Raw genomic sequence first — 15,229 nt, forward strand, 5'->3', positions numbered from 1 at the left:
TCTATTTTTAAAATATTTTTCAGGAATTTACTGTTCGCTCGAGCTCACAATTACACTTTCGTCCACTTCCTCCCTATTCCACCAAAACGTATGTGCAAGTATTTGCCCGACCAAAGGAACACTAGAAAGTCTTACGTATTTTCAAACACAACAAATGGACGACGGATTATAAACCAAACATTCCCCCGGAAAAAAAAAACCGAACATTGGCCCGGTACATTGCTACATAGTTAACCCGCAAAAAGAATAACAGTGCTACATAGTCAGAGTACAGTCAGTGCGAGTCGCGCATGGATCGGTCTGCAGATCGCATCTGGAAATTATTAACCTGCACTGGTCCCGGCCGGACTGTGCAAAGACAAGGCAACGAACAGGCAATAGTTTCCCCGGTAATCACAGATAAGCTACGGCTACTTTTCCAGATTATTTAAGTCTTGACATATAATCACAACACACCCATCGCTGTGCGACTCCAGAAGGTATTATTGCTCTTCTCACGATGATCATGGTCAGGCTTGATGTGGCTTCGTCTTCTTGTTGCTGATGTCCTCGGCGATGGACTCGGCGTCCTCGCAGCTCCCGTAGAGGCCCCTCCTCACCATCCCCGCGCAGTAGAGGCCGTTCTCCCCCTTCCAGTGCTCCGGGAAGCTCCGCCGCGCCATCCCGTCCTCGCCGATCAGCCCATCGTCACTCTGAGAGAACAAAAGCAAAATACAGAGGTGAAAAGGCCGGCCGGATTATCAGCGAGTTTGCGTCCCGAATCCCCACATTGTGCATATGCATATATAGTAATAGTACAGATCGGCATGTCTATTTTCAGGCGTGCACTTTCAGCATGCGTAGCACGAACGGTACATGAACGCACGCGCGCATGTTCCGGAAAGACGAGACCAGGAACCGAGCTGGGTTTTGCTTCTTGCCAAAGTCTCGTCTCTCGTCTCCAAAGGGACATGCATGCACGAACCTCTTCTCTTGTTTTTTATCAACAAAATGTACCAATTATGAATCATGATGTACCGATCCCTGTGCGGCCAAGCTGGTGCAGAGGACGTGCGTGCATTGGTGTTCTATACACACGTGGGCATGTGGCAGCATGAGCTGGATGCATGGACAGATGCGTCTGCAATGGACGTAATAAACTTACCTTGAGCCACTTTTTGGTTGTGCTCCGGTAGCCGGTGGCGAAGACGATGGCATCGAATGGGTACCGCTTGCCGTCGGCGAACTCCACGACGTTCCCGTCCACAGTCTTCATCGCCGGCAGGACCTGCACGTGTTCACATCCCCTTGAATTAAGCATGCAATTTATAATCCTTTACCCGTTCAGCTTGAAGTTAAGATGGTAGGCTTTCTAAATCCGCAGCAGGTGTGCCTCTATCTAGAGTTATAGACCATCCATTTTTTTTGCATCAAGGTTTATAAACAAAACGATATGTAAACTTGAAACTTTTCCAAATAAAAAAAAACCTAGAATTCCTCGCAAAAAATTCCAAAAACACAACAGAACTTCCGCGTATAGAAAAGATTTCAGTTGACACGAAGCGGGCTGCCTCCTCCCCAAGAAAAGTCTAGGGTTCCCTGCCTCTCGCCGGCACCGCCGTCGGTCCGCCTCATCTCCGGTGGCCTTAGAGCCATGGCGGCACGGTGGATCTCGGCCCTTGCCGACGTGATGGCTCTGTTTTCACTTGTTTCTTCGCGTTTTGTTAGGGTTTGTGTCCTACTAGGAAGACGAGACGGCGGTGGCTTCCTGAAGATGGAATAAAGTTCTCCCCGCCTAGCCCCCGTCCCGATGGTGTCTAGCATCATGGGTGGGTGTGTGGAGGTGTGTCTCCGGCAAATCTGTCCTTGGTGGATTTGCTCAGATTTGGTCGTAGTTCGTCTACGTTCATGTGTTTCGGATTGAATCCTTTTGATATATGCTACTCTTCATCGGCGGCGGTTGTTGTTCTGCTGCGCTGGTCCTATGGGGCCTTAGCACTTCCCTACTGTCTACTACAACAAGTTTTGCCCGGCTCCGACGAGGGAAAGGCAATGACGGAGGCGCGCCTTCGGCTTGATTCAGTGTTTGTATTCGTCGCTAGGTGATCTACGGATTTGGATGTAAGTTTTATTATTTCTATTGTTCGTTGTACTATCATGATTGAAGATGAATAGATAGGAAGTTTTCTCGTAAAAAAGAAAGAAAGAAAAGATTTCAGATTTTATGTTCAATAAAGCTATATTATTTTAAGCATTGAAATTGCACCAAAAATCAAAAATATTTCTCTACACATTGTGGTTATAAGGTCTTGTTGACCAGAAAAGTTTTAAGTTCCTAAATTGTTTCGGTTGAGAAAAAAAGAGGGGATCCTGTATCCTATGTTTTCAATTCCTAAATATCTGTGTTTTGCAAAAAAAAAATCCTAAATATCTATAACCCACTATCTATGTTTCTAGCCATGCAACCATATCACATAAACAAGTTATGCATGCGAGTAATAAATTATATTCTTTTCATTACTCTATGAATGCAACGCTGCCACATCATAAATTAATGCATGTTAATTATTCACATGTTATTTCTGCATCAGATTTTGTATTGACATTCATGGTATTATGAGCAAAAATGAAAGGAAAAAAAATCAAAGCTATATTCAAAAACACTGTTTGCATGAATGATAACGTCTTGATTATATTTTCTACGCTAAAAGTACCACGGGTGTAATTACTTCATGAAATTTCACACGTGCGTACAGGGTGGACCAAGTTTGATACCCAAAATTTTAGAAATTTTAGTTTTTTCTCTAGTATTTTTAAATTTTTAATATTTATGTGTGTGCGCGTCTAACTATGTTCACGTGCGTATTTCCCTCTTGTAGCCATCTATATTATGTAATCTGTTTGTTGATGACTTTGAGTTCATCGCTTCCATCGACTTTAATAAAAATGATTGTATGTATCACAATAAGCATTTCAACCTGATTTTCAAACAAAAAAGATAAAATCCAACATCCATTAATTTTCACTGACCTGGATCTCGCCGGTCTTGATCTTGGCGTAGGTCCCGACGTCAACAACAGGGTAGGCCGGGGTGTGGATCTTCATGGAGAAGGGTCCGATGGCGGGCCGGCGGAGGCCGTAGCGGGAGGTGTCCCCGAACACGACGCTGCACATGAAGAGCACGATCCTGTCGATCAGCCACAGCGGCAGGTACCTGTATAGCGTCATCGCCACGTTCCAGATCTCCTTGGTCACAAGGTGAAGCTGCATGCAGCCACAGTAACAACAAATAGTTAATCAATTCACACGACCGCTGCAGCGCATTGCAGCCAATTATTTAGCTGGCTGCGGACAAAACGACAATGGTCTTTACTGGTTGCAATTGCATCACATCACATGGTCCATCACTGGAAATACAAAAGGCCATATATACACCGATCGGGTTAACCTAACCAAGTATTTTTATCACGCACGTGAATGAGTGGTTTGCTATTTGCAAGTTGTCTTTACTATTTGACCTATATAAGCGACAGAGACAGGACTTAGTCATCTGCTAATTAAGCGGCCTGTTGACCACAAGCGAGACAGCAGGATCCTATGTTGCCATTCATCAATTTGTCACCGATTGCGGTTGCTCATTACGCAGTGCCGAATATTAGTGCCTACCAACCGTGACCCGCGTGCGTGTGTGAGAATGATATCTGTCGTTAATTATCCTGCAGATCGACTGGCTCCGTTGCGGCATTGAATAATCTTGTGCTGCTCCTGCAGCGATTTGTTGGCATCGATCCGGTCGATCAGGCTATGTGTCGGAACAGTACAGGTACATGGATCCAAGGATCAAACGTCAGAAACTACATATAGGGTAGTACAATATATTACTCCCTCCGTTCCTAAATATTTGTCTTTCTAGAGATTTCAAATGGTCACCACATATGGATGTATATAGACATATTTTAGAGTGTAGATTCACTCATTTTGTTCCGTATGTAGTCATCATTTGAAACCTCTAGAAAGACAAATATTTAGGAACGGAGGGAGGAGCTAGCTTATGGGCTCTACGTGCATGCAGTGTGGGTCGAGTGGGTACGGTGGCAGGCTGGCAGCAGTCCTAGTGTCGCCTTCTTTCTTAGAAAAATCCGAAGGTTCTTGGACGGGGGAGGGCACACTGACCAAACTGTTGCGATGTTAACTACATAGAGTACTACTCTGATTTGAGAACAACCGAATGGTTGCTGCAGTGGTAGCAACGACGGTTCAGAAGTTCAGAACGAGCACAGCGCCCGATCTGCTAGGTCGTGACGTACGTACAAAATACTACGTTCAACCCATTGGGTATATGAGGCCGACCCGGCCCTGGCCTTGGACCCGGCCCCGTGGCCCCAAGGTCAATATATGAGGCCATGGGTCGACCTATTTTATCAAAAAATTATGGCCCCTCAACCCATTGAGTATATGAGGCCGACCCAAGATTAAGATAAAAAATTCATGAATCGAGTGAGCACATTCTAAAGACCAGGAAGGCCAATGGGATAGCAAGCTGGGGATGGCGAGGTCGACGGCGACTGGGACGGCGATCCTCGACGCTGAGCGAGACGAACAAGAGGCTGGTTGCTTCGCTACTGCATGCATGTACTAGTTCACGTAATAATCAATCAACGTGTATATCTGCCTGCTTCTTATACAGGAACGTCTGCAACCGAATGGATCCACTTTGGTTAGCTTCGCATATCAATACACGGGCGGCCAGCAGCTATTATATAGTGTATAAAAAAGTAGTGTATAGCAACTGGGTCGACCCGTCAGACCCATCGGGTCGCACGGTGCCGGCTCCATTGACCCGTATATCATTTGAAGGCTGACCTACTTGGCCCATTGGCCTCGACTTCTTGGGTTGGGTCAGTGACCCAACGGGCCGACCCGGCCCATTCCCATCTTGACAAAATAGAGCAGAAATAAGACCATGCACGCATGCATGCACAAACATGATCGATCATTCGGAGCCGTCCAACGGCCGTGGAGCGCGCGGTACAGCTCAACCCCTACATGCAAAACGGAGCGAACCACGCACGCAGCCATGCACACCGGGAGCGCCAACTTAGAGCTCGTCGCCCTATGACTCGTGGGCCCGGCACGCGTGCGTGAGCCGCCAGCAGGCATGGCTTGATGTAAAATACTGGCTAGTAACTGATTTAGATACTAAGTACCAAATTCTTTTGCCAATCTCCTAAAAAGTTGTTATTTTCTGGCAAGTTTTACCATCGCAAATGTCGTTAGCAAAATTTTGGTACTACTACCAAACAGACCTTAGAGCATCTCTAACAGGCGCGCTAAACAAGCGCTGCGCCGCAAATTTAGCCAGTTTAGCGCGCGCGCAACCCGGCGGGTGGCTCCAGCAGGCGCGCAATAACCGCGCGCGCGGTATAAGGTGTTGGGCGTGCGGTCGGATTCGCTATCTCGCGCGGTGTATTTGGGGCGCCCGCTTTCGCGCGCGGCACACTCGAGCGCTCGCGCTGCACTCTCTCTTCTCCGCCTCCTACGCCCCGCGCGCGCCGGCACCCCGCTCACCCCATTCTATAGCCGCGACCCCTCCACCGCCGCCGCCGCCGCCGCCGCAAACCCTAGCCCGGGTGGCGTTGGCCTCGCCTCCGCCGGAGCTCCTCCGACCATCGGCCTCGCGCGCGGCCTCTTCATGCCGTTGCGGATGACCTCGGGGGCCGGTGGCGTCGCGCCGGCGCCGGCCCGAGCCGCCGCCGCCTCCTCAAAGCTCCCCAATGCGGCGCGGCCAAAGAAGGGCAAGACATCGGCGAAGAAAAACAAGGCGGCGATGGCCTCGGCGCCATGGGTGCCATGGGTGGCATGGGTGGCCTCGGCGCCATGGGTGGCATGGGTGGCTTCGGAGGTACCGTGGCGGGTGCAATGGGAGGCATTGCTGGCTTTGGAGCACCCCCCGACGCTATGGCCACCATGGGAGGCATGAGTTTTGCTTCTCTCATGGGAGGCATGGGTGCACCTCCGGCCGCCATGGGCGGAATGTCTTTCGATGTGCCTCCTCGCACACATTTCCATGAAGATGCCGTTGAAGATCTTGCCAACACCGTCGGAGCTTCACGTGATGCGGTGCGCGATGAGGAGAGGGAGGAAGATTCATCTCCGGAGGCGGAAGAATCGTCTTCCGAAGATGAGGACGAGGACGAGGAATGATGTGTCTTTCATTTGTGTATTGAACTTGATTTGCATTTTGAACTTGCTTGGATGAACTTGTAGGCATGATTTTAAACTTGTGGGCATGAACTTTTCTTCATCAACTTGTTTGCGTGAAATTTTATATGTCATGTTCATTGCATTTTGAATGTTTCAACTTCATTTTGTGTTCAAAATGCCATATATGCAATGCCCCGGTGAGTCACGCGCGCTGCATTTTTTGCGCGCTGCTGAAACGGCGCGCGCTGCATTTTAGCGCGGCTGCTGAAACCAGCGCCGCGCCCCGCGTCTAACTAAGCGATGGACACGCGACAAAGCAGTTTTTTGCGCGCGGCGCGTTCGGCGCCTGTTGGAGATGTTAAGTACTCTATAAACGGAGCGAACCACGCATGCAGCCATGCACACCGAGAGTAAGAAACATTAAGCATACTACTATAAGTAAGAAACACTGCACATACCTTGAGTAAGAAACATTAAAAGCAACTGGCCTCACTGTGGGCCCTTAATTAAGAAACGTTAAACATACTGCTGCTACTTGGCAAGTAACTGACCTCGCTGCGGACGATGATGGAGGTGGCGGCGCCGGCCTCGGCGAGGTCGTAGGCGATCTCCATGCCGGAGTTGCCGGACCCGACGACGAGCACCGCATTCCCCTCCATCCCCTTGCCCGTCCGGTACTCGCAGGCGTGCATCACCTTCCCGGGGAAGCCGTCCAGCCCGGGCACCTCCGGCAGCACCTTCTCGTCGTTCTCCCCGGTGGCGGCCACCAGGTGCCTCGCGGCGTACCGCTCCACCAGCCCCGTGGCGTGGTCGACGGCCTCGACGAGCCACGCGCCCCGCGCCTCGTCGAAGCGGGCCTCGCGGACCTCGCGGCGGAGCCGCACGCGGACGCCGAAGCGGGTCGCGTAGTCGTCGAGGTAGCGCACGAAGTCGTCGCGCGGGAGGTAGGTCGGCGCCGCGGGGCCGTGCGGCGCGTGCGGCAGCGCCGAGTACTGCTTGGCGAGGTGGAGGCGGATGCGGTCGTAGGTGCGGTTCCGCCACAGCGACCCCACGCAGTCGTCGCGCTCCAGGACGAGGCTCCGCACCCCGCGCAGGGACAGGCACGCGGCGGCCGCCAGCCCCGACGGGCCGGCCCCGACGATGATCACCTCCTCCTCGTGCTGCTGCTCCTCCTCCCGTGGTTTCTCCCCCTCCGACGCGTGCGCCATTGGCGTCCCTCGGGGTTCACGCCGGGGTGACAGAGGAGGAGAGAAGGGGGGACGTAGGGCGGCGAGGAGTAGAAGCTAAGCAATGGGTTTTTTGGGGGCTTTATAGGAGGCGGGGTGGGTTGGTGGACGCGTGTCACGGCAGCTGCAAGCAATGGTGGAGTGCCGTGGAAGGGTCCTCGCGGCGGTGCCGGGGCCCACGTAACGCTGGGCATCTGCTAAGCAAATACTACTACTAGACAGGCCGTGGTCACGGGTCCTCTACGTGCATGGAGTGTCCTCTATGTAATGGATACAGCTCCTCTACAAAAGGAGAAATGGAATGGCTACAATGGCAGCCGTCAGTTGTCAGTTGGCATGCAGCAGTCCTGCTGTCCTCTTCTTTCGTAGAAAGACCCGAAGATTCGAAGGCCATTGATCGGTGGATGAAATTATACCTCAAAGTTAGGGCATTTCCGATGTTGACCTGTAAGAGCATCTCCAGCCGCGCCTCAGAAAGACCTCCGCAAGCGATTTTTTCGCGCCGGCGCCGAAAAATCGGCCCAGTCACGCCCCAGGAGCCCGATTTTCACCGTCTGGGCCGAAATCAGCGCCGGCGGACCCAGGCCGAACCCGGCGCGCTGGGGCGCTCGGGGGCGCCGGGTCTAGCAGTTTTGGCACGAAAGAGCTGCGGGCCCGCCGCGTCAGCGACACCGCGCCTCGTCTTCCCCCAACGCCTCGGTTTCCCGCGGGAATCAATGGCAAGGCTGCCGCCGGTCAGCCTTGCCATTGATTTCTCACGGGCGGCGCGTCACGGGGCGACGCGCCGACGCCTCCCCTCCCTCGCACGCGTACACACGGGCGCGGCGCGGCTATATAAGCCGGTGGCCTCACTCGCCTCCGGCCGCACCAGCCCTAGCCGCCGAGCTCTCCCTCTCCCGTGCGCCGCCGTCGAGCCCTCCCTCTCTCGATGGCCGAGAGTTTCCCCGGAGATGAGGCGGCGGCCAACGGCTTCGGCCGCCGCTCGCTCCGCGAAGAGGAGTCTTGGCTCCTGTTCCAGGCGAACATCCCGGCGGCGCCGGACATGCGCGCCGGGCCGACGGGGTGGAGGCTTAGCAACGGGGGAGTGCCCATTCCCCCGTTGCCCGACGCCGTGGCGCACCCCTCCTACTTCGCCGAGGAGGTAGAGGTCGTGCGCGCCTCCCTTACCGACGACCAGCTCGCCCTCCCCAGTACGCCGCCGACAACCAAGCGGCATGGACAGCGTACTTCCAGCACCGGCAGCAGCAGAGGATGGCGTCTACCAACGGCGCGCCGGTGGTGGCCGGCCTGAAGAACAGCGAGGGACGCCACCTGTGGTGGGGTGTCCCCGGCCGCACCCTCGAGGGCGTTCTGACGTACCTCCAGGGCGGCAACGACCCGTCGTTGGCATACCCCCCGGCGAGGGCGGCCGCCACGGCCACGGCTCAGCGCCGACGCGACGGGCAATGGTTGCCCAGGAGGTTCGACTCCTCCTCTTCTTCCTCCTCATCACGCTCTTCTTCGCACTCCTCCGGCTCTCCGGCGCTGCTCGGCGTCAAGGCCGAGCCCGCGGCGGAGAGGCCGCTCGGCCGGCGCACTCGCAGCACCGGCATCGTCATCAACGAGGGCGGCCGGGGCGCCTCCTCTTCGGCTCCTTCGCGCTTCGTCAAGCCCAAGACGGAGCCGGGGCTCGCGCCGGTGAAGACGGAGCCAGGCCACCTCGCGGTGAAGACGGAGCACGGCGGCGACGTCGAGCTCGACGACGACGCGACCCTGGAATGGGCGCGCGCGGACTCCCTGAAGATGGCGAGGGAGCGCCAGTGCGCCGCGCTTCGCGGAGCGCCGCCGGGGCCGCGACGAAGGAGGAGTCGTCGTCATCGACGACAGTGATGACGAGGACGCACCGCCACCGCCACCAGTCCGCCATGGCGTCACCGGGCAGGGGTCCAGCAGGGACGCCCGTGTCAAGGAGGAAAAGTCCGATGACGACGACGGCGGCTAAGATGGCGGCGACGACGGCGACTACTCCGCGTTCACCCAATTTCTTTCTTAGATTAGATATATTATGTAATAAAAATCCGCGACTATTATGTAATATATGCTGAACTTCGCCGAACTTTGCCAAAATTTGCTATATATTTGCCTTTTTTGAACGCGCCTGGGGCGGCCCTAGGGCGGGCGGCCATTTTTTGCGCCTGCTCACCCCTAGGCGGCGATTTTAGGCTCCCCGTGGGGGCCAACGGCTGGAGATGCTCTAAATTTGCTGTGGCATCTGTCCATGGACAGGGGATCAGTCCGCCAACACTGATACGCGAGGCGACCATTCAACACTGCCCGCATACATTCAAACCACTTTTGAACTAACCAGACGAAATTCATGCAAACACGACAGATTTTCATATAAACACGACAAAATCCATTACATTTCAAACATTTTTGTAACTAAAAACTACACCGGACTAAGGTAAAACTAGTCTACGGGCGGCACCAACGGATATCCATTGCCACGACATGGATACCCTTGACTAGTCTACGGCCAGTCGCATCGGATCTCCATTGTATTCCCCATGTTAGGCAACCCGCCCATCCGACTGTCGTGAGCCCCCAGAGGTATATGCTTCAGCGCAAAGGGTGGCTCGCTTCCCCATGTTCGGCAGCGTCACTCACCGGAGTGGAACCGCTGGGATGTGCTTCAGCCGAAGGGGAAGGGCTGAAGGTGACCTGCGACCGAGCGAGACACCGGTTGTGTACGCCGGCGTCACCTCGGCGGTGGCCTTTATGGGACCCAAGCGGCGGCGGCCTCTCATGTTCTACTTCTCCTCGATGATGGTGGCGGGCGCGGACGTGCTGGACGCTGCCTCGTCGATCCCCGCGGAGCCGGCTTCTTTCTCCATCGGCAGTGTGCAATTATGCAAACGTTGACGACAGATGGCTCACGGGAGGTGCGGTGCGACACGGTGTCGTCCACGACAGCCATGGAGCTTGTGTTGCCGCAGTCCACAACGCGCCGGATTGGAGCTTCTGCCTTCGCGAGCTGGCCTGCAGCGGCCTGGAGCATGGATGGGGTTGGATCGGAGAGTTGCCTGGCTCTTATCCGGCCGGCTTGACGGGCCACCTAGCCGACTTTTATGCCAGAGAACTCGTCTTCTTGCTCGCCGGATGCCATAGGGATTGTGGTAAAAATGGTGCAAGGAGGAGATGTGAGTAGAGTGCGGTGCATTTTTTGCCCGACTTCTGGCATCATTTAAATAGCGTCGGGGGGGGGGGGGGATGGTCGGAGCCAACCAGTGTTGTGTTTAATGGCAGGTGGCTCGCCAACGGACGTGTGGCCGGAGTAGATTTCTCCACACGCGCATGCGTTTAATGGAGAAAGGCGAGCAGTCTCTGCTGTATGAATGTGACGAGAAGGGGTGTTCAGCTAGGTGTGTGGCGGGCAACTCTCTCTCTCTCTCTCGGCTGGCTCGCCGCTTCAATGCCAACGCTAGTGAGTGGTTGCATCCATTCTGCATCGGCGTCAATACGGAGCGACCGCTCTCCAGCGGCACGAACGTGGGGAGCTAGCGCCGGGTGAAAAGCGCACGCAGACGAGGGACGGTTTTTTTGGTCGGCCGGGGCGGCCAGACGTGAGCGTGGCAGTGGCCCGGACGCCCGCAAAGGCTCCCTTTTTTTCTCCGGTTTGCGGGAAAAAGTACGACCGGACCGTCCAGCTGACCGATACAGGCCTGCGGTAGATGGCACAACACGTGTGGACCGCGTGGTCCACACGTATGTGGGGGGGTTTGAGGGTCTGCGGTGGAGATGCCCTTACCTCCAAACCACCCGCAAACATTCGTCTGCGGACAAAGGGACCAGTCCGCGGGCACAGATGCGGAAGCCAGTCATCCAAAACTATCTGCATACATTTTAAAATAATTTTAAACAAATCAGACGAATTACATGCAAACCGGATGATTTTCATACAAACTAGATGATAATATTCACGTTTCAGACATATTTTAACTAAACTATACCAGGCTAGGGTAACTCTAGTCTAATGTTTGCCAGGTGGATCCCCACTCCCATGACATGTCTTCCCTATGTTCAGCAGCCCGCTCATCGGACTGTTGTGAGCCCAGAGGGATATGCTTCAGCGGGAGGGGAAAAGTAGCCTCCGCGTAGCATGGATCAAGGTTGGTTTTGGCCGGGGGAAGACGGTCGCCGTGGTCTACGCCCCCGCTCACCGGGCAAGTCACCGGTTGTGTCACCCGGCGATGCGGCGGCATTGGCCTTCATGGGACCCAAGTGTCGGCGGGCTCCCATGATCTACTTTTCCTCGTTGTTTGCGGTGGATTCTTTTCCCACCTACCTGATGTGTTGCCGCCATTCCTCGCGGTGGAGTTGTCGGGAGATGGCGTTGGCTAGCCTGGATTGGCGAGGAGGAGCTGGCAATGGCGGTGGTGCCGGACCCGGAGTATTTTCCGGTTAGCCAACCCGTATCGGCCTGGCTCGCCGAGCAACCCAGGCCACTGCAATGCCGGATAACTCCTTCTTCTACTAGCCGGAGTCCATGGCGGGTGTTTTACAAGGCGAAGATGTAGAGCGGAGGTGAGGTGTGGTTAGCCTGGTGCCTAGCCACGTTTATATAGCAGGCGGATGCGAGGAGCCAGCCGGAGAGGTGTTTAATTCCGGTCAGCATAGAAACGAACATGTGGCTCTCGGGGCGACAAAGTAGGTTCCTCAGCACGCGTGCATGTTTAATGGAGGTAGGCGGGCACCCGGATGATGTTTCAATGCGGAGAGAAGGCGTGCGGGCGAGCTGCTTCGACGCCGGCTTCAGTGAGCGGCCGCGGCCGCTCTGGACCTGCATGAATGCGGGCAGCTGGCTTCGGGCGGGAATGTGCGCGGGCGCAGACACTACTAGGGAAAAGCTTATACATAGGATCTTACTAGCAGCGAGTTTTAAATTAAGGTGCTGCTGCAATGTAGCAGTAGCGCGCTCCGGCAGTACTCGCTGCTGAAATAAACATAGCAGTAGCGCGCCTCCTCTAAGCCGCGCTACTGCTATAATTCCCATGATCCCGCCGCGAAGCTAGTTCTAGCAGCAGCGCGTTAATTCGGAGCGCGCTACTGCTAGGTATTTTAGCAGTAGCGCCTTTACCTTTAGAGCGCTACTGCTAAAACTAGCTATCTCCCACCCCACGCTCTCCTCTATCCGATCCACACTCACTCCATCTCCCCCTCAATCCCCCGTGCGCCGGTCCTCCCCCGCCGACCGCCGTCGTCCCCGCCAGCCGCCGTCGCCTACCCCTCTTCCCTCTGCGCCGCCGTCAACTCCTCCTCCTCGCTGGACTCGGTACCGCCCTCCTCCTCCGTCCTTCCTCGACTCGCTGCCGGCCGGACCCTCCTCGCTCTGCCATTCCTCCTCCGTCCTATTATCTCCTCCCTCCTACAGTCGCCCCTCCTTCTCCCTCCTCCCTCCTCCATCCACAACCCCTCCTCCCTGCTACATTTTGATTTAGTAGGCTAGTTCATATGCAACATTTTGATTTAGTTCATATGATTTAGTTGATTTAGTAGGCTAGTTGATTTAGTTGATTTAGAACATTTTGATTTAGTTGATTTAGTAGGCAAGTTGATTTAGTAGGCTAGTTGATTTAGTTGATTTATAGAACATTTTGATTTAGTTGATTTAGTAGGCAAGTTGATTTAATAGGCTAGTTGATTTAGTTGATTTATAGAACATTTTGATTTAGTTGATTTAGTAGGCAAGTTGATTTAATAGGCTAGTTGATTTAGTTGATTTATAGAACATTTTGATTTAACAATTATTTTTCTTTCCTGTGAAGTGGATCGTTAATCCTTGCTCATATTGCTTTAGGAAAATGGCGCCACCACCACCACCACCATGTCGATTGTGCAAGTCAAGGTGCGCCAGCAGCCTTGCAACTGGCAAGCTGTTCGGCATCTACTTCCAGCCGAGTTTTCGTCATGCGGCGGTAAGAAATTATATGAAATGTAACAACTATTTTATTTTTAGTGTGGGCATTACTGCATTGTGTCATTTTGCTTTTTTTACACAGATCGTCCCATGCAATGTGAGGTTGAAATTCAACAAGCTGACAGGAGACACTGTGACATTTCAGGCTCCTGGGGGCCGTACACTATGGAGGTCGAGAAAAGACACAATATGTCGCATATTGGAGGAGATGGATGGCCCCGTTTCCTCGCCCGCATGCGTCTTACTCGTGGTGAGTTGATCAGCTTCTTCTTCAGAGCAGAAAGACCCAAGCTGGCTATCATTTATATCAACCTGGTGGAAGATGATGAAGATGACGAAGATGATGAAGATAATGAGGACCCACTCGATGAAGATGATGAGGACCCACTTCATGAAGCCATCGTAGCTCAAAGAATGAGGCTGAGCGAGGAGGAGGTGTGCAACCTATGGGACATAATTCCGCCATGTGCTGACTTTGTCGGGGTGCCATTCGTGACCCGCCTGACAAGTACCATGGTCGATCGACATGATATGGTATGTTATACTTACAAATGCAAATTATCCGATGATATGCTTAGTGTAGAGTCCAATGATATGTTGTGTGGAATCTAGTCGATGATATGCTTTAGTGTAGAGTTCGATCACGTGCTTATTAGTGTAGAATCTAAGGAACTATTAATAGTGTAGATAATTCATATATACCTATTTGCAAGAGTATGTGCGAGGCTATTTATTAATTGATATGTTTTTCTTATTCAGAAATTGGCTAAGAGCCTATCTGTGAGTTATGGTATCGAGCCTGAAGAAGAAGGCTCAGCTGGACTACGCCTTACCGCAAGGGGCTCCGTCACAATCTGTACAACCGCGTGGACACAGACGGTCGCACACACTTAAACTCGGTTGGGTGAAAGAGATTCCTCGATGGCAAGAATCTTCGTGTTGGACAGGCCATCCTAATTACTATCAGGAACACCCACCGCCCGGGCTTGAGGATAATGATCGTCTTGGATATCATCTAGAACTACATATATGTGTGTGGCTATATCATCTAGAACTACATATGATGATCATCGTCGATATTATCTAGAACTACATATGATGATCGTCGCCGATATGACCTTGTACTGCTTGAGGATGCATGTTGACTATACACGAAATTGTTATCTAGTACTCCCTTCGTTCCAAATTACTCGTTGTGGTTTGAACTAAAACCACGACGAGTAATTTGGAACGGAGGGAGTACTACCTAGTACCTATAATGCTTTATGAAATTGATATCTAGTAGTAATATCTGGAAATTGCAGTTTATTGAAACCGAAACGGGGTAGGAAGCGGGGGAAAATGATGACATATATAACAGTAGCGAGGGGCTAGGAAATCGCTAAAGCTAACTAATAGTAGCGCATTCCAGAAAAGCGCTGCTGATATAGTCAACAGTAGTAGCGCGGGTGCGGACCGCACTACTAACAGTTAACTGTAGCGCCGTATTAGTAGCGCGGTTGCCCGCGCTGCTGCTAGCCTCAAAACCCGCGCTACTACTAGGGTTTTCCCTAGTAGTGTGAAGAGGGGTATTTGGTCGGCCGGAGCGGTCAAAACCAACGTGGCAACGGCGTGGATGCCCACAAAGCCCCTACCTCCCCCACCCCCTCCCCCCTCCCCCTCACACACACACACTTTGTTTCTGGTTTACAGGAAAAATCATCTCTTGGTTTGAGGATCCATATTGAAGATGCCGATCAACTTTTTTTTAAGGCCAACCGATTAGGCAATTCTCTCCACCACATGCGGACATTCTATTAGTTGAGAGAGGAGCAAATGTGAGACATAGTAGCACACGTTTTTTTAGTGCATTTTCACAGGTTTG

General features: G+C 53.0%; 1 protein-coding gene across 1 annotated transcript; it reads right to left on the reverse strand.

Annotated features, from left to right (window-relative positions):
* Positions 1 to 284: 284 nt before the first annotated feature.
* LOC123121572 (probable indole-3-pyruvate monooxygenase YUCCA11) lies at positions 285 to 7,448 on the reverse strand. The gene is made up of 4 exons (XM_044541592.1): positions 6,735 to 7,448; positions 3,010 to 3,243; positions 1,145 to 1,267; positions 285 to 692 (listed from the first exon to the last, which is right to left on the reverse strand). The coding sequence occupies exons 1-4, from the start codon at positions 7,389 to 7,391 to the stop codon at positions 510 to 512; spliced, it is 1,197 nt and encodes a 398-aa protein (XP_044397527.1). The 5' UTR covers positions 7,392 to 7,448; the 3' UTR covers positions 285 to 509.
* Positions 7,449 to 15,229: the final 7,781 nt, after the last annotated feature.

This window comes from Triticum aestivum, chromosome 5D, assembly GCF_018294505.1.
Source record: "Triticum aestivum cultivar Chinese Spring chromosome 5D, IWGSC CS RefSeq v2.1, whole genome shotgun sequence".
Classification (NCBI taxonomy): Eukaryota; Viridiplantae; Streptophyta; class Magnoliopsida; order Poales; family Poaceae; genus Triticum; species Triticum aestivum.

Bases quoted from the DNA above. Each gene is read 5' to 3' on its own strand.
- LOC123121572 (XM_044541592.1), bottom strand. From the start codon at position 7,391: ATGGCGCACGCGTCGGAGGGGGAGAAACCACGGGAGGAGGAGCAGCAG. The intron at 3,244-6,734 runs GTCAGTTACTTG...GGCTGCATGCAG, and splicing joins CCATCATCGTCCGCAGCGAG to CTTCACCTTGTGACCAAGGA. The intron at 1,268-3,009 runs GTCAGTGAAAAT...GAACACGTGCAG, and splicing joins TCAAGACCGGCGAGATCCAG to GTCCTGCCGGCGATGAAGAC.